The 27,566-nt window shown below is 41.7% G+C and overlaps 1 protein-coding gene across 1 annotated transcript in view; it reads left to right on the top strand.

Annotated features, from left to right (window-relative positions):
* The window catches only part of LOC106600589 (voltage-gated potassium channel subunit beta-1), a 98,363-nt gene that overhangs the window by 62,980 nt on the left and 7,817 nt on the right, over window positions 1-27,566 (top strand). The window contains exon 9 of the mRNA XM_014192067.3: window positions 27,258-27,343. Within this exon, the coding sequence (XP_014047542.1) occupies window positions 27,258-27,343 (86 nt within the window). The remainder of the gene's footprint in view (window positions 1-27,257; window positions 27,344-27,566) is intronic.

Below are 27,566 nucleotides of genomic sequence, written 5' to 3' on the forward strand. Positions count from 1 at the left end.
AAGGCTTTACAGCGAAAGCAAAACATTAGATCATGTTAGGAGAGTACCCAATAATCACACAGCCATTTTCAAAGCAAGCATATACACTGCTCAAAAAAATAAAGGGAACACTTAAACAACACATCCTAGATTTGAATGAAAGAAATAATCTTATTAAATACTTTTTTCTTTACATAGTTGAATGTGCTGACAACAAAATCACACAAAAATAATCAATGGAAATCCAATTTATCAACCCATGGAGGTCTGGATTTGGAGTCGCACTCAAAATTAAAGTGGAAAACCACACTACAGGCTGATCCAACTTTGATGTAATGTCCTTAAAACAAGTCAAAATGAGGCTCAGTAGTGTGTGTGGCCTCCACGTGTCTGTATGACCTCCCTACAACGCCTGGGCATGCTCCTGATGAGGTGGCGGGTGGTCTCCTGAGGGATCTCCTCCCAGACCTGGACTAAAGCATCCGCCAACTCCTGGACAGTCTGTGGTGCAACGTAGCGTTGGTGGATGGAGCGAGACATGATGTCCCAGATGTGCTCAATTGGATTCAGGTCTGGGGAACGGGCGGGCCAGTCCATAGCATCAATGCCTTCCTCTTGCAGGAACTGCTGACACACTCCAGCCACATGAGGTCTAGCATTGTCTTGCATTAGGAGGAACCCAGGGCCAACCGCACCAGCATATGGTCTCACAAGGGGTCTGAGGATCTCATCTCGGTACCTAATGGCAGTCAGGCTACCTCTGGCGAGCACATGGAGGGCTGTGCGGCCCCCCAAAGAAATGCCACCCCACACCATGACTGACCCACCGCCAAACCGGTCATGCTGGAGGATGTTGCAAGCAGCAGAACGTTCTCCACAGCGTCTCCAGACTCTGTCACGTCTGTCACGTGCTCAGTGTGAACCTGCTTTCATCTGTGAAGAGCACAGGGCACCATTGGCAAATTTGCCAATCTTGGTGTTCTCTGGCAAATGCCAAACGTCCTGCACGGTGTTGGGCTGTAAGCACAACCCCCACCTGTGGACGTCGGGCCCTCATACCACCCTCATGGAGTCTGTTTCTGACCGTTTGAGCAGACACATGCACATTTGTGGCCTGCTGGAGGTCATTTTGCAGGGCTCTGGCAGTGCTCCTCCTGCTCCTCCTTGCACAAAGGCGGAGATAGCGGTCCTGCTGCTGGGTTGTTGCCCTCCTACAGCCTCCTCCACGTCTCCTGATGTACTGGCCTGTCTCCTGATAGCGCCTCCATGCTCTGGACACTATGCTGACAGACACAGAAAACCTTCTTGCCACAGCTCGCATTGATGTGCCATCCTGTATGAGCTGCACTACCTGAGCCACTTGTGTGGGTTGTAGACTCCGTCTCATGCTACCACTAGAGTGAAAGCACCGTCAGCATTCAAAAGTGACCAAAACATCAGCCAGGAAGCATAGGAACTGAGAAGTGGTCTGTGGTCTCCACCTGCAGAACCACTCCTTTATTGGGGGTGTCTTGCTTATTGCCTATAATTTCCACCTGTTGTCTATTCCATTTGCACAACAGCATGTGAAATGTATTGTCAATCAGTGTTGCTTCCTAAGTGGACAGTTTGATTTCACAGAAGTGTGATTGACTTGGAGTTACATTGTGTTGTTTAAGTGTTCCCTTTATATTTTTGAGCAGTATATGTCACAAAAACCCAAACCACAGCTAAATGCAGCACTAACCTTTGATGATCTTCATCAGATGACACTCCTAGGACATTATGTTATACAATACATGCATGTTTTGTTCAATCATGTTCATATTTATATCAAAAAACAGCTTTTTACATTAGCATGTGATGTTCAGAACTAGCATTCCCACCCAAAACTTCCGAATTTACTAAATTACTCATCATAAACGTTGACAAACTACATAACAATTATTTTAAGAATTATAGATACAGAACTCCTTTATGCAATCACTATGTCTGATTTTAAAATAGCTTTTCGGCGAAAGCACATTTTGCAATATTCTGAGGTCATAGCTCAGCCATCACAGGCTAGCTATTCAGACACCCGCCAACTTCGGGTCTCACTAAACTCAGAATTACAATTCGAAAAATTGTATTACCTTTGCTGTTCTTCATCAGAATGCACTCCCAGGACCTTCTACTTCAATAACAAATGTTGTTTTTGTTCCAAATAATCCATAGTTATGTCCAAATATCCCCGTTTTGTTCGTGCGTTCAGGTCACTATCCAAAGGGTAACGCGCGAGCGCATTTCGAGACCAAAAAATTCAAAATGTTCCATTACCGTACTTAGAAGCATGTTTAAAATCAGTTTTTATGCTATTTTTCTCGTAAAATTGCGATAATATTCCAACCGGACAATGTTGTATTCATTCAAAGAGGAAAATAAAAAATGGCGAGGTCTCGTGAACGCGCATCTCCAATCTCTGTCACCAGGCAGTCCACTGACAATCTGTGCTCCTGTACTCTGCCCAGAGACAGGAGACATGTCAATCCGGTTTCTGAAGGCTTTAGAGAGCCAGTGGAAGCCTTAGAAAGTGTCACGTAACAGCTCAAATTCTGTAATTTTGATTGAGATGCAACGGAAGGACTACAAATTGTCAGACAGGCCACTTCCTGCTTGGAATCTTCTCAGGTTTTTGCCTGCCATATGAGTTCTGTTATACTCACAGACACCATTCAAACAGTTTAGAAACTTTACAGTGTTTTCTATCCAAATCTACTAATTATATGCATATTCTAGTTTCTTGGCAAGAGTAGTAACCAGATTAAATCGGGTACGTTTTTTTCACCCGGCCGTGAAAATACTGCCCCCTATCCACAACTTAAGAAGCCCTCCTGTTCTCCACTCATTACCTGTATTAACTGCACCTGTTTGAACTCGTTACCTGTATAAAAGACACCTGTCCACACACTCAATCAAACAGACTCCAACCTCTCCACAATGGCCAAGACCAGAGAGCTGTGTAAGGACATCAGGGATACATTTGTAGACCTGCACAAGGCAGGGATGGGCTACAGGACAATAGGCAAGCAGCTTGGTGAGAAGGCAACAACTGTTGCCGCAATTATTAGAAAATGGAAGAAGTTCAAGATGACGGTCAATCACCCTCGGTCTGTGGCTCCATGCAAGATCTCACCTCGTGGGGCATGAATGATCATGAGGAAGGTGAGGGATCAGCCCAGAACTACACGGCAGGACCTGGTCAATGACCTGAAGAGAGCTGGGACCACAGTCTCAAAGAAAACCATTAGTAACACACTACGCCGTCATGGATTAAAACCACTCACCGCGCACGCAATGTCCCCCTGCTCAAGCCAGCGCATGTCCAGGCCCGTCTGAAGTTTGCCAGTGCATGTCCAGGCCCGTCTGAAGTTTGCCAATGACCATCTGGATGATCCAGAGGAGGAATGGGAGAAGGTCATGTGGTCTGATGAAACAAAAATAGAGGTTTTTGGTCTAAACTCCACTCGCCGTGTTTGGAGGAAGAAGAAGGATGAGTACAACCCCAAGAACACCATCCCAACCATGAAGCATGGAGGTGGAAACATCATTCTTTGGGGATGCTTTTCTGCAAAGGGGACAGGACAACTGCACCGTATTGAGGGGAGGATGGATGGGGTCATGTATCGTGAGATCTTGGCCAACAACCTCCTTCCCTCAGTAAGAGCATTGAAGATGGGTCGGGCTGTGTCTTCCAGCATGACAACGACCCGAAACACACAGCCAGGGCAACTAAGGAGTGGCTCCGTAAGAAGCATCTCAAGGTCCTGGAGTGGCCTAGCCAGTCTCCAGACCTGGACCCAATAGAAAATCTTTGGAGGGAGCTGAAAGTCCGTATTGCCCAGCGACAGCCCCGAAACCTGAAGAATCTGGAGAAGGTCTGTATGGAGGAGTTGGCCAAAATCCCTGCTGCAGTGTGTGCAAACCTGGTCATGAACTACAGGAAACGTATGATCTCTATAATTGCAAACCAAGGCTTCTGTACCAAATATTAAGTTCTGCTTTTCTGATGTATCAAATACTTATGTCATGCAATAAAATGCAAATTAATTACTTAAAAATCATACAATGTGATTTTCTGGATTTTTGTTTTAGATTCCTTCTCTCACAGTTGAAGTGTACCTATGATAAAAAAATTACAGACCTCTACATGCTTTGTAAGTAGGAAAACCTGCAAAATCGTCAGTGTATCAAATACTTGTTCTCCCCACTGTACATGCCCGTCTGAAGTCTGCCAATGAACATCTGAATGATTCAGAGGACAACTGGGTGAAAGTGTTGTGGTCAGATGAGACCAAAATAGAGCTCTTTGGCATCAACTCAACTCGCCGTGTTTGGAGGAGGAGGAATGGGGCCTATGACCCCAAAAACACCATCCCCATGTCAAACATGGAGGTGGAAACATTATGCTTTGGGGGTGTTTTTCTGCTAAGGGGACAGGACAACTTCACCGCATCAAAGGGACGATGGACGGGGCCATGTACCGTCAACTCTTAGGTGAGAACCTCCTTCCCTCAGCCAGGGCATTGCAAATGGGTCGTGGATGGGTATGACAATGACCCAAAACACACGGCCAAGGCAACAAAGGAGTGGCTCAAGAAGAAGCACAATAAGGTCCTGGAGTGGCCTAGCCAGTCTCCAGACCTTAATCCCATAGAAAATCTGTGGAGCTGAAGGTTCGAGTTGCCAAACGTCAGCATCGAAACCTTAATGACTTCGAGAAGCTCTGCAAAGAGGAGTGGGACAAAATCCCTCCTGAGATGTGTGCAAACCTGGTGGCCAACTACAAGAAACGTCTGACCTCTGATTGCCAACAAGGGTTTTGCCACCAAGTACTAAGTCACGTTTTGTAGAGGGGTCAAATACTTATTTCCCTCATTAAAATGCAAATCATTTTATAACATTTTTAACATGCCTTTTTCTGGATTATTTCGTTGTTATTCTGTCTCTCTGTCACGCCCTGACCTGAGAGAGACGGTTTATTTCTCTATTTTGTTAGGTCAGAGTGTGGGGTGGGCATTCTATGGTTTATATTTCTATGTTTTGGCCAGGTATGGTTTCCAATAAAAGGCAGCTGCCTATCGTTGTCTCTGATTGGGAACCATACTTAGGCAGCACTTTTCCCTCCTTGAGTTGTGGGATCTTATTTTTGTACTGCGTGTGAAGCCTGCAAGACGTGACGGTCGTTTTCCATTGTTTATTATTTTGTTTAAGTGTTCAGAGTTAAAATAAATATCAAGATGAACACTTACCATGCTGTACCTTGGTCTACTCCTTTGCACAATCGTTACAGAAGATCCCACCACCAAAGGACCAAGCAGCGTGGGCCGGATGACTGGACCTGGGAGGAAATCCTGGATGGGGCAGGACCCTGGACAAGGCCTGGGGAGTATCATGCGTTTTTCTGGATTTTTTGTTGTTGTTATTCTGTCTCTCACTGTTCAAATAAACCTACCATTAAAATTATAGACTGATCATTTCTTTGTCAGTGGGCAAATCAGCAGGGGATCAAATACTTTTTTCCCTCACTGTAGGTCTGGCCATCACCTGCAATTCGATATGTCGGCTAATTATTTATCTCCATTTACATACACTTATTTTTTTCATAACAGAATAGCTGCGGTATTTCGGTTTTCAAAGCAATTTAATTGGCTATTTTTGTTAATGGCCTTGTTGCCCTTGTTGTAGATTGGGCATCTCTTGAAGGCCAATTGGCCTTGCCCATAAAATCATGAAATTACAGGCCTGGTCCACACAAGACATGAAACAACATGACACAATACAGAATATTAATAGTCAGAACAGCTAAAGGTCAGAACTAAATACATTTTAAAGTGGCACACATAGCCTTCATATCAATACATCCACACAAAATATCTAGGTCAAATAGGGGAGTGGCATTGTGCAGTAAGGTATTGCTTTATCTGAATTTTTAAACCAGGTTAGCTGTTCATTTGAGCAATATGAGATGAAATGGAGTTCCATGCAATAATAGCTCTATATAATACCGTACACTTCCTTGAATTTGTTCTAGATTTGGGGACTGTGGAAAGACCCCTGGTGGCATGTCTGGTGGGGAAGGTGTGTGTGTCAGAGCTGTATGTAAGTTGACTACGCAAACAATTTGGAATGTTCCATACATTAATGTTTCTTATAAAAATAAGAAGTGATGCAGTCAGTCTCAACTTTTAGCCAAGAGAGACTGCCATGCATGTAATTTATATTAGCCCTCTGATTACAATGAAGAGCAAGACATGCGCTGCGTTCTGGGCCAGCTGCAGCTGAACTAGGTCTTTCTTTTCAACACTTGACCACATGACTTGATAATAGTAAAAATAAAACAAAACTACAGCCTGCAGGACTTGCTTTTTGGAGTGTGGTGTCAAAAAATCTGAGCATCTCTTTATTATGGACAGACCTCCCATCTTTACAACCATTGATTATATATGTTTTGACCATGACAATTTACAATCTAAGGTAACACCAAGTAATTTAGTATCCTTAACTTGTTCAACAGCGAGTGGCACAGTGGTCTAAGGCACTGCATCTTAGTGCTTGAGGCGTCACTATAGACACCCTGGTTTGATTCCAGGCTGTATCACAAGCAGCTGTGATTGGGAGTCCCATAGGGTGGCGCACAATTGGCCCAGCGTTGTCTGGGTTTGGCTGATGTAGGCTGTCATTGTAAATAAGAATTTGTTTTTAACTGACTTGCCTAGTTAAATAAAGGTTAAATTAATAAATAAAATAAAAAACAGCCAACCCCTTCATTACCAGATTCAGCTGAGATTTAGAGTTTAGGGAATGACTTGTACCAAATTCATGCTCTGAGTTTTAGAGATGTTCAGGACCAATTTATACTGGCCACCCACTCCAAAACTGACTGCAACTCCTTGTTAAGGATTTCTGTAACTTCACTAGCTGTGATTGCCGACATGTATATGGTTGAATCATCAGCATACATGGACACACAGTCTTTGTTTAATGCCAGTGGCAGATCATTGGTAAAAATAAAAAAGGGTAGCAGGGCCTAGAGAGCTGTCCTGTGGTACACCACACCCTACATGTTTGATAATAGAGAGGTTTCCATTTAAAGAAAACCCATGTTATGGTCAATAATATCAAAGGCTGCACTGAAATCTAACAGTACAGCTCCCACGATCCTCTTATGATCAATTTCTTTCAACCAATCATCATTCATTTGTGTCAGTGCAGTACATGGTGAGTGCTCTTTTCTATAAGCATGCTGAAAGTCTGTTGCCAATTTGTTTACAGAGAAATGGCATTGTATTTGGTCAAACACAATTTATTCCAATAGTTTGCTGATAGCTGGCAACAAGCTGATAGGTCTGCTGTTAGAACCAGTAAAGGCCGCTTTACCACTCTTGGGTAGCGGAATTACTTTGGCTGAGGACAAACACCTTCCTTTAGATTCAGATTAAATGTATGACAGGTAGGAGTGGCCTTAATGGCTCACTGTTCATTGTTGCCATTTCCTGCCTAAGTTTGCCCACTTTGCCAATAAAGTAATCATTAGAATAATTGGCAACATAAAATGGTTTTGTGATGAATACGCCATCTGATTTGATGAAAGGGTGGACTTGAATTTGTCTTCCTTCCAATAATTTCATTTAAAGTACTCCAAAGTTTTTTTTCCCCATCATCCTTTATATCATTGATCTTGGCTTCATTTATTTTCTTTTTTCTTTTTGTTGAATTTAGTCACATAATTTCTTAATCTGCAATAAATCAGCCACAGATGTGCAGCCAGACTTATTAGCCACTCCTTTTACCCCATTACTTTCAACCATACAGTTTTTCAATTCCTCATTAATCCATTAATATTTCTAAAAGTCAGTTTCTTAACAGGTGCATGTTTATCAATAATTGGAAGCAGCAATTTCACAAATTAAACAAGTGCACCCGTCTGGATGCTCTTTATTAATCACATCAGACCAACAAATATTTTTTAGATCATGCACATAAGAGTTAAAGCAAAAAATGTGATCACTACATGTGGGTGATCTTGTTCCTGTCGTGTTTGTAAACACCCTGGAGGTTGATTAATTAATAACCTGAACCTGGGAAGCTTCCTCTTGAGCGGACTGTTTGATGAAAACCAGTCAATATTGAGGTCCCCAAGAAAGTTGACCTCTCTGTTTACATTGTATCAGTTTTACACTGGTTATTTAGAACCTAACGGACAACTAGGAAAAGCTCAAACCAAGTTTATTCACCCACTGGGTCAAACAGCTGCAAAGACAAAGCCCTCTTTACACAAACACATATTTATACCCCCATTTAGGCAGAGTCTCCTCCTTTCTCTAAACACTACATTATTGTTGCTAGGCAGGAAGTTTAGGGATGTGGGTAATAAACTGTGCCTTCTCCCTTCATGTGACCTGGCCTGACCTTGGTCCACAAACTAATCAACAGCTATCCACCCTTATCAGTGACCGCAACCATGTTATTCCCTTTACCCTTACTTAGTAACTTTTCAGGGCGCTGGCTCTTATACAACCTCCATTGACCCCACCATATACATTCCTCATACATGTAACAATTAACTTCTAGTAAAGCAAGTATTTCAAACTAGAATTCAACAACATCACATACACTATCAAGCATTTCACACACATTATTTAGATACTGACTGTTAGCACTTGATGGTCTATAGCAACACCCCAAAATAATAGGCTTTAGATGAGGCAGGTAAACCTGCAACCACAGCACTTCAATAACACTTGACAGAGATCTTCTCTAAGCATTACAGGAATATGGCTCTGAATATATATATAGAAACATCTCCCCATAAGCATTCCTGTCTCTTCTATAGATGTTATATCCTTGTATTGCTACTGCTGTATCATCAAAGGAATTATCTAAATGAGTCTCAGGTTGTGCGCTACTGGTGTAGAAGTCAGGTGCAGGAGAGCAGAGAGTTGTGATCAGGGGCGCACTTTATTTGGTAGAAGCAAGCAACTGCGTCAAACAAACCTCCAGCCAAAAGCAAAAGTGAAAAGCGCAACAAAGTCACAATGATGCAAAAATGTTTAACAATCAAACATACTACGGGTGAACACGGTACCCGGAGAAAAACCAGCCTGGTGTGTCACACAAAACACGTAACAAAAACAATTCCACACAAAGACATGGGGGGAACAGAGGGAATATATATGTAATGTGATTATGGAATGTAAACCAGGTGTGCGGGGAAACAAGACAAAACAAATGGAACAATGAACAGTGGAGCGGCGATGGCTAGAATACTGGTGACGTTGACCGCCGAACGCTGCCCGAACAAGGAGAGGAGCCGACTTCGGCGGAAGTCATGACAATATCAAATCAAATCTATTTATATAGCCCTTCATACATCAGCTGATTTCTCAATGTGCTGTACAGAAACCCAGTCTAAAACCCCAAACGGCAAGTAATGCAGGTGTAGAAGCACGGTGGCTAGAAAAAACTCCCTAGAAAGGCCAAAACCTAGGAAGAAACCTAGAGAGGAACCAGGCTATGAGGGGTGGCCAGTCCTCTTCTGGCTGTGCCGGGTGGAGATTATAACAGAACATGGCCAAGATGTTAAAATGTTCACAAATGACCAGCATGGTCAAATAATAATAATCACAGTAGTTGTAGAGGGTGCTATAAGTCAGCACCTCAAGAGTAAATGTCAGTTGGCTTTTCATAGCCGATCATTGAAAGTATCTCTACCGCTCCTGCTGTCTCTAGAGAGTTGAAAACAGCAGGTCTGGGACAGGTAGCACGTCCGGTGAACAGGTCAGGGTTCCATAGCCGCAGGCAGAACAGTTGAAACTGGAGCAGCAGCACAGCATGGTGGACTGGGGACAACAAGGAGTCATCATGCCAGGTAGTCCTGAGGCATGGTCCTAGGGCTCAGGTCCTCCGAGAGAGAGAGAGAGAGAGAGGGAGAAAGAAAGAAAGAAAGAAAGAAAGAAAGAAAGAAAGAAAGAAAGAAAGAAAGAAAGAAAGAAAGAAAGAAAGAAAGAAAGAAAGAGAGAATTAGAGAGAGCATACTTAAATTCACACAGGACACCGGAAAAGACAGGAGAAATACTCCAGATATAACAGACTGACCCTAGCCTCCCGACACATAAACTACTGCAGCATAAATACTGGAGGCTGAGACAGGAGGGGTCAGGAGACACTGTGGCCCCATCCGATGATACCCCCGGACAGGGCCAAACAGGCAGGATATAACCCCACACACTTTGCCAAAGCACAGCCCCCACACCACTAGAGGGATATCTTCAAACACCAACTTACCATCCTGAGACAAGGCCGAGTATAGCCCACAAAGATCTCCGCCATGGCACAACCCAAGGGGGGGCGCCAACCCAGACAGGAAGACCACGTCAGTGACTCAACCCACTCAAGTGATGCACCCCTCCTAGGGACGGCATGGAAGAACACCAGTAAGCCAGTGACTCAGCCCCTGTAATAGGGTTAGAGGCAGAGAATCCCAGTGGAGAGAGGGGAACCGGCCAGGTAGAGACAGCAAGGGCGGTTCGTTGCTCCAGTGCCTTTCTGTTCACCTTCACACTCCTGGGCCAGACTACACTCAATCATAGGACTTACTGAAGAGATGAGTCTGCAGTAAAGACTTAAAGGTTGAGACCGAGTCTGCGTCTCTCACATGGGTAGGCAGACCATTCCATAAAAATGGAGCTCTATAGGAGAAAGCCCTGCCTCCAGCTGTTTGCTTAGAAATTCTAGGGACAATTAGGAGGCCTGCGTCTTGTGATTGTAGCGTACGTGTAGGTATGTACGGCAGGACCAAATCAGAAAGATAGGTAGGAGCAAGCCCATGTAATGCTTTGTAGGTTAGCAGTAAAACCTTGAAATCAGCCCTTGACTTAACAGGAAGCCAGTGTAGGGAGGCTAGCACTGGAGTAATATGATCACATTTTTGGTTCTAGTCAGGATTCTAGCAGCCGTATTTAGCACTAACTGAAGTTTATTTAGTGCTTTATCCGGGTAGCCGGAAAGTAGAGCATCGCAGTAGTCCAACCTACAAGTAACAAAAGCATTGATACACTTTTCTGCATCATTTCTGGACAGAAAGTTCCTGATTTTTGCAATGTTACGTAGATGGAAAAAAGATGTCCTTGAAACAGTCTTGATATGTTCTTCAAAATGGAGATCAGGGTCCAGAGTAACGCCGAGGTCCTTCACAGTTTTATTTGAGACGACTGTACAACCATCAAGATTAATTGTCAGATTCAACAGAAGATCTCTTTGTTTCTTGGGACCTAGAACAAGCATCTCTGTTTTGTCTGAGTTTAAAAGTAGAACGTTTGCAGCCATCCACTTCCTTATGTCTGAAACACAGGCTTCTAGTGAGGGGCAATTTTTGGGCTTGACCATGTTTCATTGAAATGTACAGCTGTGTGTCATCCGCATAGCAGTGAAAGTTAACATTATGTTTTCGAATGACATCCCCAAGAGTTAAAATATATAGTGAAAACAATAGTGGTCCTAAAACGGAGCCTTGAGGAACACCGAAATTTACAGTTGATTTGTCAGAGGACAAACCATTCACAGAGTCAAACTGATATCTTTCCGACAGATAAGATATAAACCAGGCCAGAACTTGTTTGTGTAGACCAATTTGGGTTTCCAATCTCTCCAAAAGAATGTGGTGATCGATGGTATCAAATGAAGCACTAAGATCTAGGAACACGAGGACAGATGCAGAGCCTCGGTCTGATGCCATTAAAAGGTCATTTACCACCTTCACAATTGCAGTCTCAGTGCTATGATGGGGTCTAAAACCAGACTGAAGCGTTTCGTATACATTGTTTGTCTTTAGGAAGGCAGTGAGTTGCCGCGCAACAGCTTTTTCTAAAATATTTGAGAGGAATGGAAGATTCGATATAGGCCGATAGTTTTTTATATTTTCTGGGTCAGGATTTGGCTTTTTCAAGAGATATTACTGCCACTTTTAGTGAGTTTGGTACACATCCGGTGGATAGAGAGCCGTTTATTATGTTCAACATAGGAGGGCCAAGCACAGGAAGCAGCTCTTTCAGTAGTTTAGTTGGAATAGGGTCCAGTATGCAGCTTGAAGGTTTAGAGGCAATGATTATTTTCATCATTGTGTCAAGAGATATAGTACTAAAACACTTTAGTGTCTCCCTTGATCCTAGGTCCTGGCAGAGTTGTGCAGACTCAGGACAATGGAGCTTCGGAAGAATACGCAGATTTAAAGAGGAGTCCGTAATTTGCTTTCTAATGATCATGATCTTTTCCTCAAAGAAGTTCATGAATTTATTACTGCTGAAGTGAAAGCCATCCTCTCTTGGGGAATGCTGCATTTTAGTTAGCTTTGCGACAGTATCAAAAATAAATTTCGGATTGTTCTTATTTTCCTCAATTAAATTGGAAAAATTGGATGATCGAGCAGCAGTGAGGGCTCTTCGATACTGCACGGTACCGTCTTTCCAAGCTAGTCGGAAGACTTCCAGTTTGGTGTGGCGCCATTTCCGTTCCAATTTTCTGGAAGCTTGCTTCAGAGCTCGTGTATTTTCTGTATACCAGGGAGCTAGTTTCTTATGACAAATGTTTTTAGTTTTTAGGGGTGCAACTACATCTAGGGTATTGCGCAAGGTTAAATTGAGTTCCTCAGTTAGGTGGTTAACTGATTTTTGTCCTCTGACGTCCTTGGGTAGGCAGAGGGAGTCTGGAAGGGCATCAAGGAATCTTTGGGTTGTCTGAAAATTTATAGCACGACTTTTAATGCTCCTTGGTTGGGGTCTGAGCAGATTATTTGTTGCGATTGCAAACGTAATAAAATGGTGGTCCGATAGTCCAGGATAATGGGGAAAAACATTAAGATCCACAACATTTATTCCACGGGACAAAACTAGGTCCGAGTATGACTGTGGCAGTGAGTAGGTCCAGAGACATGTTGGACAAAACCCACTGAGTCAATGATGGTTCCGAAAGCCTTTTGGAGTGGGTCTGTGGACTTTTCCATGTGAATATTAAAGTCACCAAAAATTTGAATATTATCTGCTATGACTACAATGTCCGATAGGAATTCAGGGAACTCAGTGAGGAACGCTGCATATGGCCCAGGAGGCCTGTAAACAGTAGCTATAAAAAGTGATTGAGTAGGCTGCATAGATTTCATGACTAGAAGCTCAAAAGACAAAAACGTTGTTGTTTTCATTTTTTGTAAATTGAAATTTGCTATCTTAAATGTTAGCAACACCTCCGCCTTTGCGGGATGCACGGGGCATATGGTCACTAGTGTAACCAGGAGGTGAGGCCTCATTTAACACAGTAAATTCATCAGGCTTAAGCCATGTTTCAGTCAGGCCAATCACATCAAGATTATGATCAGTGATTAGTTCATTGACTATAACTGCCTTTGAAGTAAGGGATCTAACATTAAGTAGCCCTATTTTGAGATGTGAGGTATCACGATCTCTTTCAATAATGGCAGGAATGGAGGAGGTCTTTATTCTAGTGACATTGCTAAGGCGAACACCGCAATGTTTACTTTTGCCCAACCTAGGTCGAGGCACAGACACGGTCTCAATGGGGATAGCTGAGCTGACTACACTGACTGTGCTATGTAAGTTATTTATTTCATTAACCTTCTTTCTAAAGCTACATACATTAATATGGGCTATTTTCAGCCTTTCCTGGGTAGCTTCTCAAGAGACAAACTAAGCAAGAGAAAAAAACGAATTCCGCGGTCCATTAATCAGTTTGTGTGTGTGTGTGCGCTCTGGGGTTGAATCTACGAACCCATAGGCTTGGCTCTCTCATCCCTTCCAGGCTTTTGGGAATGAGGGTGGACAATGACCTGTCATAGCAGTCTATGACAGGTCAGCGGAGTCAATCACCACCTTCCGGAGACACCTGAAACCCCACCTCTTTAAGGAATACCTAGGATAGGATAAAGTAATCCTTCTAACCCCCCCCCCCCCCCTTAAAAGATTTAGATGCACTATTGTAAAGTGGTTGTTCCACTGGATATCATAAAATGCACCAATTTGTAAGTCGCTCTGGATAAGAGCGTCTGCTAAATGACTTAAATGTAAATGTAATAGCAGATGTAAGCATTGACCCCACGCGCTCTGGCAGCTTTCATGGACAGGATAAGTTATTTTCTCTTCTGGCGCACAGCTTCAGGATAGTCCTCATTGAGGAAAATGTATGTTCCTCTCAATTTGTTGGCTCTTTCCAGAACAGCTACCTTGTCCTTGAACATCAGGAACTTGATTGGCATGGGTCTGTCTTGAACTTGGCCTGGGCCTATCTTGAAACACTATTGGCCTGGGCCTGTCACGTGGGCCGGTGGTGGGTTTTCCAATCCTGTGGGAATCTTCCTGTGGTCCATCTTCAGTTTCTCTGAGATCATTTCCCTCACTTTGTCCTCAGACTCTGACCAGGTCTTATGTGGAGATTCTGCGATTCCGTCCACAACAATGTTGTTCTGCCTTGATTGTCCCTCGAGATAATCTGATTTGTCTGTCATTGTTATCATGGATTCACATACAGAACTAAAGTCCTCTCTCAATGACTTAGATTTCTGTAATCTTGCCATTTTCCTGTTTAAACTTATCGAACTGACCCTGGGAGAACTACAAACTGTTCTTCAGGTCCTGGACCTGTCTGATCAGATCGTCCATTCTTTTATTAGTTGACTTCACCAGTATTTGTACACAACTCTTGAAGCTATTTTCTTGATGTTGTAACAACTGCTTGTAGAAATCTTTTTGTTTGTCTAAAATTTCCTTCACCTGTGATAGACAGACACCACCCTCCTCAAAGGTACTCCCACCGGCTTTGGTCTTTCTCATGGTAGCAACGTAGGCTACGCTGTTACTCCTCACAGTTCCAGACAGGGCAGCTCGCAGGGAAGGTGGAAACAGCAACAAAAAGCAGGGATCACATGTATTTTATACCATTCCACTTATTCCACTTCAGCCATTACCACGAGCCTGTCCTCCTCAATTAGCGTGCCACCAATCTTCTGCGATGTTAACATATTATAATGATACTCCTGAATCACAATGATCAATAAACGTGTTTCTTGAGTGTACTTTTAACAGAGTTGAGATTTACTTCAACGTGAATTCACCCTATTTCTTACAGCCTTACACCTATAAAGTTGTTTCAGATACACATAAGTGCCTAGGGAGGAGGGGTTAGGCTTTCTTCAGTACTGGACAGGGTCTAACTATACTGACCCAATAAGTACATGTCCTAGAGATATCCTTTATTGTGACAGTGGTTATGGTGCTTGTCATTGGTGCTGATGGCCTGGATTTCAGACCGGTAAGACAGGTGTGTCAAACTCCTTACATGGAGGGCCTAGTGTCTGCTGTTTTATTTATTATTATTTTCAATTAAGATCAAGACAACCAGGTGAGAGGAGTTCCTTCCTAATTAGTGACCTTAATTCATCAATCAATTACAAGGGAGGAAGACACTCGGCCCTCTGTGGAATGAGTTTGACAGACAAGCTAAGGGAATCACCCTACTCTCCCATTCTTATCAAAATATGTTAATGTCAAAGTTAAAAAACCTATCTGATATAGTTAAAATGAGTTTGTCACTCAGATATGGGAATCTGTAGGATTTCTTCTTGAGCACGAATTTTGAAACTAAATGGATCCGTGGTTCACCAATCAGGGCATTGACTGGCTCGGCAACAGTAACAAGGCGTGATGTGTAAAGAATTTTTTGGGGGGAGAACAATTCTTTAGAACTATAAAGCGACGTCCTGACAATTGATACACATAAATGTTCCTGCAACGTTCCCATGAAACGTGTCTAGAACATTAATGTCTTATATTCTGAGAACATGGCAACCTTGTTATGTGTATGTTTGGTGGGACGTTCATGGAATATTCTCCTAACCCACAGAAACGGGACACATGAATGTTCTTGCAACATTCCCATGTCTAGAACATTAATATCTTAAGTTCTGAGAACATGGTAACCATGTTTTAGGTAAGTTCTATTTGACATTAAGGGAATATTTTCTTGTAAATATTCCTAGCACATCCTGGGTAAATTCCTATGAAAACGTTAGTTAACCTGTTAGGGCTAGGGGGCAGCATTGACACGGCTGGATAAAAAACATACCCGATTTAATCTGGTTACCACTCCTACTCAGTAACTAGAATATGCATATACTTATTACATATGGATAGAAAACACCCTAAATTTTCTAAAACTGTTTGAATGGTGTCTGTGAGTATAACAGAACTCAAATGGCAGGTCAAAACCTGAGAGATTCCTTTACAGGAAGTGGCCTGTCTGACCATTTCTGGAACTTCTTTGCCATCTCTATCATTTACTAAGGATCTCTGCTCTAACGTGACACTTCCCACGTCGTCCATAGGCTCTCAGAGCCCGGGAAAAAAGAGAATGTCGTCATTCCAGCCCCAGGCTGAAACACATTATCGCCTTTCTCAAGTGGCCCATCAAGAGACACTAGCTTATGCGCGTGACCCCGACCGCCCCCGCCTTTGGGATTTTTTCCTCTGTTTGCCGAAAAGGAGATTCCCTGTCGGAATTTTATCGCTTTTCTACGAGAAAAATGACGTAAAAATTGATTTTAAACAGCGGTTGACATGCTTCGACGTACGGCAATTGAATACTTTGAATTTTATTGTCAGGAATTGCGCCAAGCGCGCGACACTTCTTTACTATTTCGGATAGTGTCTGGAACGCACGAACAAAACGCCGCTATTCGGATATAACGATGGATTATTTTGGACCAAACCAACATTTGTTATTGAAGTAGACGTCCTGGGTGTGCATTCTGACGAAGACAACAAAAGGTAATGACATTTTTATAATAGTAAATATGATTATGGTGAGTGCTAAACTTGCCGGGTGTCTAAATAGCGAGCCCGTGATGCCTGGGCTATGTACTTAGAATATTGCAAAATGTGCTTTCACCAAAAAGCTATTTTAAAATCGGACATATCGAGTGCATAGAGGAGGTCTGTATCTATAATTCTTAAAATAATTGTTATGCTTTTTGTGAACGTTTATCGTGAGTAATTTAGTAAAATGTTAGCGAATTCCCCGTAAGTTTGCGGGGGGTATGCTAGTTCTGAACGTCACATGCTAATGTAAAAAGCTGGTTTTTGATATAAATATGAACTTGATTGAACAAAACATGCATGTATTGTATAACACAATGTCCTAGGGTTGTCATCTGATGAAGATCATCAAAGGTGAGTGCTGCATTTAGCTGTCTTCTGGGTTTTGGTGACATTATATGCTGGCTTGAAAAATGGGTGTCTGATTATTTCTGGCTTGGTACTCTGCTGACATAATCTAATGTTTTGCTTTCGTTGTAAAGCCTTTTTGAAATCGGACAGTGTGGTTAGATTAACGAGAGTCTTATCTTTAAATGGCTGTAAAATAGTCATATGTTTGAGAAATTGAAGTAATATGATTTTGAAGATTTTGAAAATCGCGCCACAGGATGGCAGTGGCTGTTACGTAGGTGGGACGAATTCGTCCCGCCGGTCCCATAGAGGTTAATGACCTATAGAGACTCATAAGGGAACATTCTCTAAAGTTGTGGGAACATTTGTTGTTAGCTGGGTTACTACAGTACGTCCATTTTTGGACTTATAAAATATTGATATGTGCCCATTGATTCTTGAATAATATAACTTAGAAATGCCTCATGAGTTTAGTTCAACTGTCTTGCCTCATCAGAACCCAAAGTATAAGCATGTTTTACCCCAATGTTTGTAAACAAAGTAAATGTAAACCATGGTTAAAACTATAATTTTGTTATCATGGATGGTCAGTCCTTACATCCATAGCTCTGTCAAAGACAGTGCAGTATAAAGATAGACAGAAACTGCTTCTCCAATAAAATCCCAGATCACACTTGTAGGCCATGTCATGTCAATGTTGGTTAGCTAAGGTCATGCGCATATGTTCTAACAGTTGTCTCACGCCGAACTGCGCATATGCAGGGCGTCAAATCAAAGGCACTTCTTCGATATAAAAATGTTTTTGTCAAAATTTTAAAAAAAATGTCACTTTCACGAGGTTGGAGTAATCACATGTTCAACTCTTTAAGACGTTGTCTCGAATCTGGGTTGTGCCTTTAGATTTTGAGAAAATGAACAACAAAGGAAGAATTTTTCATTTCTCTCATTGTCTTCTCAAACCCCAGCCTGGTCTGTTTGGCAAGCGTTTCCGGAATTCTTATGACGTTGCACCTCTAGTTTTAGAAACTCTGTGGGTCTGTCTATGAATTTGAGCGTGGTTGCAATTCTCAAGCCCCATCCCTCAGTTTTTAGCGAAACAGTGGCAGAAAGAACACTTACATTTTTTTCAACTGCTGATTGCCGCTTTAAGAATTCATAGAATCTGATGAACAATGTACACCTCACAGTTATCTCTTTCATTCTTTCTCCATTTCTCTCTTCCATCTCAGGACTGATGTATTGTTGTTCATGCCTGACATTTTCTCCTCTCCACTTCCCACCTGTTTCACCCACACACTCTGGCACTCTCTGCTGTTTGTAGGCTCACAGAATGAGCTGCTCATGAAAGGGAATCACATTTTTTTTAATCACACTGATGTAGGTTCATCTATCTTTTCCATCTCTCCCTGTTTTACATTTTGTTGTTCAGCATGATTGTAGTTATTTATGGAGAAATGCACCTAAACCCAATACATCCTGTTGCATTTCTTGATTAGACTACACATTTGTAAGGGTATGGGGAAAGGGAGACCCCTACTCAGTTGTACTACTGAATGCATTCAACTGAAATGTGTCTTCCGCATTTAACCCAACACCTCTGAATCAGAGACAGATGTTTACCTTGTCAGCTCGGGGATTCAATCCAGCAACCTTGCGATTACTGGCTTAACACTCTAACCACTAGGCTACCTGCCACCCTGTAATTTTATCATCAAAGCTCTCTGTGTGAGATTTCGCTTTTTTAATATATATATACTGTACTGCCTGTTGAGTTGTACTGTGTTATCATCTTACCAACTTTTTCTTGTTTGGGGTATAGATATAAGATTTTGTAAAGCTACCAAATTGCACTGCTTGCCAAGCATATTTGCCCCTTGCGGGACATCTAAAGTATATGGAATTGAATTGAATGTTCTAGTTTCCTTACAATAGAGCTTCTGGTTAGTTAGACAACTTGAGTAGTAACATTTGATGTAGCAGAAGTCACCCGTAGTGGACCTTTGTCAGTTCTGTTTGTGCCTGAAGGTAGAGTTGTATTGCAGGGCCATTGTGGTGTGACGAGCAATACACAAACACTGTTTCAATGGGAGGAGAGAGGTTATTGAATTATAGAGGGTCATAGGCAGCATTACAGAACTGACAAAGGTCCACTACGGGTGACTTCTGCTCCATCAACTGTTACTACTCTGATTAGAGCCTCTACAAGCTACCCACTGGGCACACACACACCACACTATTTCAACATGTAAATGTGGGTAATATTTGGTAGAGACGTCAGGGAGATTGCAACCTTTTTTCACCAACTCTAAAAGTCAGCAAGAAGTTTGTTGAATTCCTAATGTGTTATCACTATGCTTTCAGCCATCTAAAAGGACAACCAAATTCCGATTGAAAAACAAAGTCTGATTTCTTGTTTAGGTGTCATCTACAGTAAATGTGTTATCACTGTGCTTTCAACCATTTTAAAGGACAACACTGTTTAAATGGGAATACAATGTCAGAATTGTTTTATTTATTTTATACAACACAATGTTTGTGAGAAAGTTCCTGTTCCTGCAACTTTCCCATGAAACGTGTCTAGAACATTAATGTCTTATATTCTGAGAACATGGCAACCATGTTCTGTGTATGTTTGGTGGGACGTTTATGGAATATTCTCCTAACCCACAGAAATGGGACACATGAATGTTCTTGCAACATTCCCATGTCTAGAACATTAATATCTTAAGTTCTGAGAACATGGTAACCATGTTTTAGGTAAGTTCTATTTGACATCCTGGGTAAATTCCTATGAAAACATTAGTTAATGACCTATAGAGACTCATAAGGGAACATTCTCTAAAGTTGTGGGAACATTTGTTGTTAGCTGGGTTACTACAGTATGTCCATTTTTGGACTTATAAAATATTGATATGTGCCCATTGATTCTTGAATAATATAACTTAGAAATGCCTCATGAGTTTAGTTCAACTGTCTTGCCTCATCAGAACCCAAAGTATAAGCATGTTTTACCCCAATGTTTGTAAACAAAGTAAATGTAAACCATGGTTAAAACTATAATTTTGTTATCATGGATGGTCAGTCCTTACATCCATAGCTCTGTCAAAGACAGTGCAGTATAAAGATAGACAGAAACTGCTTCTCCAATAAAATCCCAGATCACACTTGTAGGCCATGTCATGTCAATGTTGGTTAGCTAAGGTCATGCGCATATGTTCTAACAGTTGTCTCACGCCGAACTGCGCATGTGCAGGGCGTCAAATCAAAGGCACTTCTTCGATATTAAAAATGTTTTTGTCCAACAAAAAAAATTAATTGTCAATTTCACGAGGTTGGAGTAATCACATGTTCAACTCTTTAAGACGTTGTCTCGAATCTGGGTTGTGCCTTTAGATTTTGAGAAAATGAACAACAAAGGAAGAATTTTTCATTTCTCTCATTGTATTCTCAAACCCCAGCCTGGTCTGTTTGGCAAGCGTTTCCGGAATTCTTATGACGTTGCACCTCTAGTTTTAGAAACTCTGTGGGTCTGTCTATGAATTTGAGAGTGGTTGCAATTCTCAAGCCCCATCCCTCAGTTTTTAGCGAAACAGTGGCAGAAAGAACACATACATTTTTTTCAACTGCTGATTGCCGCTTTAAGAATTCATAGAATCTGATGAACAATGTACACTTCACAGTTATCTCTTTCATTCTTTCTCCATTTCTCTCTTCCATCTCAGGACTGATGTATTGTTGTTCATGCCTGACATTTTCTCCTCTCCACCACAGGGCACAAACTGGTTAAATCAACGTTGAACAAAAATATAAATGCAACATATTAAGTGTTGGTCCTATGTTTCATGAGCAGAAATAAAACATTGTAGACAATAAGCTTATTTTTCTCATTTTGTGTTGCACAAATGTGTTTACATCCCTGTTAGTCTCCTTTGCCAAGATAATCAATTCACCTGACAGGTTTGGCATATTAAGAAGCTGATTAAACAGTATGATCATTACACAGGTGCACCTTGCACTGGGGAAAATAAAAGGCCACTCTAAAATGTGCAGTTTTCTCACACAACACAATGCCACAGATGTCTCAAGTTTTGAGGGAGAGTGCAATTGGCATGCTGACTGCAGGAACGCCCACTAGAGCTGTTGCCAGAGAATTCAATATACATTTCTCTACTGTAAGTCGTCGTCAAGGTCGTTAAAGAGAATTTGGCAGTACGTCCAACCGGCCTCACAACCACAGACCACATGTAAGACCACACACCAGCCCGGAGACACCTGAAACCCCACCTCTTTAAGGAATACCTAGGATAGGATAAAGTAATCCTTCTAACCCCCCCCCCCCCGATTGAAACGGGCGTCAACACTGAACGAGCGTCAACACTGAAGTGTTCAGTACATATAGGCATACAACAACACATTTTAAATCATGGTTACACAAAGACAACATTTCTGTATAGTGTAAGTGTAACCGATGTGAAATGGCTAGTTAGTTAGCGGTGGTGCGCGCTAATAGCGCTTCAATCGGTGACGTCACACACTCTGAGACTTGAAGTAGGGTTTCCCCTTGCGTTGCAAGGGCCGTGGCTTTTGTGGCGCGATGGGTAACGATGCTTCGTGGGTGTCAGTTGTTGATGTGTGCAAGGGTCCCTGGTTCGAGCCCAGGTTGGGGCGAAGAGAGGGACGGAACAATAAGCGCGGAAAATCGAGTTTTTATAACATTGAATTAGCCATTAAGAAGATCAAAACTTAAATATAAACTATCGCGTCTATATTGTTTTTGCAAATGCTTGTGTGTAGGCTACATGGTTAAATTTTAGCCTACTGGTTAAATTTTTGTATTTTCGCACGAATTAAGAAGCACATAAAATTTGTGTCTTTTCTTAAGAATTAAGCCACACCAAAACGCACAAAAACACACAAAATTTGCTGTGATGAATTATGTGCATATATGCACGAATTGATTGTGAGACTGCGTTGACTATAGACATCAAGAAAGCCGGTCAGTTGATTATTGTTTTTTTTATTTTCCAACACTTTGATAAACAGGGCAAAATAGAAATAGGCCTATAACAGTTAGGATCAGATTGATCTCCCCCTTTAAAAAAGGATGATGTCATGTCCTGACCAGTAAAGGGGTCATTTGTCATTTTAGTGTGGTCAGGGCGTGGCAGGGGGTGTTGTTTTTGTGTGTTTTGGGGTTGGTTTATTTAGAGGGGATTTGTTCAAGTTTTCATTTTCTATGTTCATTTTCTATGTGTGGCCGAGTATGGTTTCCAATCAGAGGCAGGTGTCTTTCGTTGTCTCTGATTGGAAGCCATACTTAGGCAGCCCTTTTTTCCTTTGGGTTTGTGGGTGGTTGCTTTCTGTATAGTCTGTGAACCTTATAGAACTGTTAATTGTCATTTTGTTATTTTTGTTTAAGTGTTCACTCTCTTTAATAAATATAAGATGAGCACTATACCCGCTGCGTTTTGGTCCCCTTTCATCGACGCTTGTGACAGATGAATCGTGGCTGCTTTCCAAGCAATGGGAACCTCCCCAGAAAGGAGAGACAAGCTTGGCGATTATAGGGTCAGCAACATTAAAAAAGAAAGGGTCTAAACCATCTGACCCAGATGTTTTTTTGGGGGTCAAGTTTAAGGAGCTCCTTTTGCACCTCGGACTCTGTGACCGCCTGTGGGAGTCTGATACCAGTCACCCGGACAGCTGATGAAACTGAGGAGTATTTCTGTCTATAATAAAGCCCTGTTGTGGGGAAAAATTCATTCTAATTGGCTGGGCCTGGTTCCCCAGTGGGTTGGCCTATGCCCAGTCTTGTGAAATCCATATATTAAGGCCTAATTTATTTATTTAAATGTACTGATTTCCTTATATGAACTATAACTCAGTAAAATCAATCAAATTGTTGAATGTTACGTTAATATTTTTGTTCAGTATAATTTGTCAAATTATTTTGATGTGGAATCCACGTGGAAAATACATAAGATTTGAAAAAGTAATCAACGTAAACTTTTGTTTTGAGGGTAAAATGTCAACCAAAGGATTATGTTGTCATGGTAACCAATTTGTTTACCTTTGAAACAACGTCAGATCTTCAACATAATATTCACTATCAGAAACAAACTGTCGGCTGGGCAAGACCTCCTCCTGGAGAGCTATCCGTTCAGTCTCCCATCCAGAGTTTTAACATCATTCAGCGCTGCTTAGTTTTGATATTTGTCACTGACTATAACCATTGTGTTGTGATGAGAATGATTCCGCCTATCTTAAACCCCCTACTTCACTCCAGTCTGCAACCCCCCATCATACCTTCTCCGCTGTGCAATCCGGTTTTCGAGCTGATCATGGGTGCACCTCAGCCACGCTCAAGGTCCTAAACGATATCATAACCGCCATCGATAAAAGACAATACTGTGCAGTCATCTTCATCGACCTGGCCAAGGCTTCGACTCTGTCAATCACCGCATTCTTATCGGCAGACTCAACAGCCTTTTCAAATGACTGCCTCGCCTGGTTCACCAACTACTCCTCAGATAGAGTTCAGTGTGTCAAATCGGAGGGCAGGTTGTCCGGACCTCTGGCAGTCTCTATGGGGGTGCCACAGGGTTCAATTCTCGGGCCGACTCTTTTCTCTGTTTACATCAATGATGTCGCTCTTGCTGCTGGTGATTCTCTGATCCACCTCTATGCAGACAACACCATTCTGTATACTTCTGGCCCTTCTTTGGACACAGTGTTAATTAACTAACCTCCAGACGAGCGTCAATGCCATACAACTCTCCTTCCGTAGCCTCCAACTGCTCTTAAATGCAAGTAAAACTAAATGCATGCTTTTCAATCGATTGCTGCCCGCCCCCGCCCGCTCGTCCAGCATCACTACTCTGGATGGTTCTGACTTAGAATATGTGGACAACTACAAATACCTAGGTGTCTGGTTAGACTGTAAACTCTCTTTCCAGACTCACATTAAGCATCTCCAATCCAAAATTAAATCTAGAATCGGCTTCCTATTTCGCAACAAAGCATCCTTCACTCATGCTGCCAAACATACCCTCATAAAGCTGACTATCCTACCGATCCTTACCTTCCGCGATGTCATTTACAAAATAGCCTCCAGCACTCTACTTAGCAAATTGGATGTAGTCTATCACAGTGCCTTCTGTTTTGTCACCAAAGCCCCATATACTACCCACCACTGCGACCTGTATGCTCTCGTTGGCTGGCCCTCGTCAAACCCACTGGCTCCAGGTCATCTATAAGTCTTTGCTAGGTAAAGCCCCAAAGCCAACTCCTCTTTTGGCCGCCTTTCCTTCCAGTTCTCTGCTGCCAATGACTGGAACGAATTGCAAAAATCACTGAAGCTGGAGTCTTATATCTCTCTCACTAACTTTAAGCATCTGCTGTCAGAGCAGCTTACCGATCATTGCACCTGTACACAGCCCATCTGTAAATAGCCTGCCCAACTACCTCATCCCCATATTGTTATTTATTTTTTTGCTCTTTTGCACCCCAGTATCTCTACTTGCACATTCATCTTCTGCACATCTATCACTCCAGCGTTTAATTCAGTCCAGGATCAACAAAAAAATAGATATGTAGGCCTGGGGATTCAAGCTTTGGTTGATATCCAATTGAATCTACAAGTTAAATATAAATACACTGAGCTTACGAAACATTAAGGACACATGCTCTTTCCATGACATAGACTGACTAGGTGAATTCAGGTGAAAGCTATGGTCCCTTATTGATGTCACTTGTTAAATCCACTTCAATCAGTGTAGATGAAGAGGAGGAGACAGGTTAATGAAGGATTTTTAAGCCTTAAGACAATTGAGACATAGATTGCGAATATGTGCCATTCAGAGGGTGAATGGGCAGGACAAAAGATTTAAGTGCCTTTGAATGGGGTATGGTAGTAGGTGCACCAGACGCACCAGTTTGTCTCAAAAACTGCAATGTTGCTAGGCTTTTCATGCTCAACAGCTTCCACTGTGTATCAAGAATGGTACACTACCCAAAGGACATTCAGCCAACTTGACACAACTGGGAAGCATTGGAGTCAACATGGGCCAGCATCCCTGTGGAAGGTTTCGAGCTTTCAACGCCTTGTAGAGTCCATGCCCTGATGAATTGAGGCTGTTCTGAGGGCAAAATATTAGGAAGCTGTCCTTAATGTTTTGTACACTTAGTGTATGTTGGATTGACGTCTCCATCTCAACCAAAAATCTAAGTAAAAAAATAAAACTTAATCAAATCAAACTGTATTTAAAGTGCATTTAAAGTTGGATTGGATTTGATTTAGTTCTATTCTTTAACTTAGATTTTTGGTGGAAATGGAGACTTAAAGCCAACATAGCAATAATTAATTTGTAGACAAACTGGAATTAAAGCCAGGCTCAGTGACACAGATGGAGCTATCCAAGCAGAAAAAACATCTCCTTCAAATGTTGATATGGTTTGTGTTGACAACCTAACACAATCCAATATCACACTATCAATACAGTAAATAGCCTATTAACTTGTCGACAACTTAACAAATGATATGTTGGATTCACGTCTCCATCTCAACCAACAACAAAAGCTAAAGATATAAAATAATAGGATTAAGCCAGTGGCTCAGATCTAACTATCCAAGCAGTAGATATCTCCATTAAATGTTCATATTTGGTTGTAAGACTGTAAATAGCGTAATGGTAAGGCTATCTTACAAACTAATGTAACAGTATTTATTCATTTTAAAAATGAGTAACACATCCTTGGCCACAATTTGCGGTTACTGTAACAATAAATGTCTTCTTATGTAATCATAGAAAGCGTGCAAGTTCAGGGTCGCAGGTCTGTGGAAATCTTCACAATTGTTATAATAACCTACACAGAATCTCAAATGGCAATGAACACTTGCACCATGTACTTTAATGTAATCTCAACTGCAATCCAGGTCATTTGGTTGTGCTATTAGATGAAGCACAGTGATAACACATTTAGTTGTTGTATAAATAAACAAAATATCTGACATTGTATTCCCATTTGATCTTTGTTTTGCTTTTAAATGGTTGAAAGCGCAGTGATAACACATTTAACTAAATGTAACGGTCGTCTGGAACACAGGACCAAAACGCAGCGGGAATATGAATGCTTATCTTTTTAATTTGAAGAAAAGTGTACACTTACAAAAACAAACAAAACAACGACTACTACACAGTTCCATAAGGCACATAAGCTATACGGAAAACATCTACCCACAAAACCCAAAGGAAAAACATGCTGCCTAAGTATGACTCCCAATCAGCAACAACGATGTACAGCTGTTCCTGATTGGGAGCCATACCTGGCCGAAAAAAAGCAATCCCCAACATAGAAATACAGACATAGAATGCCCACCCAAATCACACCCTGACCAAACCTAAATAGAGACATAAAAAGGCTCTCTCAGGTCAGGGCGTGACACTAAACCAAAAATCAGAATTTGATTTTACATTGGAATTTGGTTGTGCTTTTAGATGGTTGAAAGCATAGTGGTAACACATTGTGATTTCAATAAACGTTTAGGTCTTTTAGTGGTCTTTTTGAGAGGGTGAAAATAGGTTGGAATCTCATCTAACAAATGTTACCCAATTCTCTACGTTGAAATGACTTGGTGTGCCCAGTAGGATATTAGACAAGAAAAGTCACTATTTGCCTTTAAGAAGATTGAACAGGATTTTAAGCACTTTAAATTAATTAAATTGCTAACACATTGTAGGAATTGGAATTGCTAACACATTGTAGGAATTGGAATTGCTAACACATTGTAGGAATTGGAATTGGTAACACATTGTAGGAATTGGAATTGGTAACATATACAAATTTCAGGAATATTTTTGTATTTGATTTATTTAGCAGAAAGTAACTTATCATACAACATTTTGGTGGACCCGTTTTGGCTCGTGAGCAGAAAGTGCCAACCTACACCAATACCCACAACATCCCATTTGTCCAAAAAAGCCATGTTTCCCTCCTGTAGCTAGCAGGTGTTTGTTGTTTTTGTCTCTGCAGAGATCGTGAGGGCAATGACCCATGTGATCAACCAGGGTATGTCCATGTACTGGGGAACATCACGATGGTCTGCCATGGAGATCATGGTGAGTAGGAACACACTTCCTCACAACCTTACAATACATGAACTTCATACTCTAATTTGCTGTAGACCTACTAACTAGATTCTGTCCACATAATTCACTAGCATGCTTAGGAAATGAATGCTTCTGAAGTCTGACATTAGGGGGTAAACAAACACTACAGGGGGTTGACAAGGTAAATTAAGTCTGAAAAGTTCAGGTGATGTCTTGTAATATCAATGCTTTT

The sequence above is a fragment of the Salmo salar genome, chromosome 03 (assembly GCF_965601325.2).
Source record: "Salmo salar chromosome 03, fSalSal1, whole genome shotgun sequence".
In the NCBI taxonomy this organism is placed as follows: domain Eukaryota; kingdom Metazoa; phylum Chordata; class Actinopteri; order Salmoniformes; family Salmonidae; genus Salmo; species Salmo salar.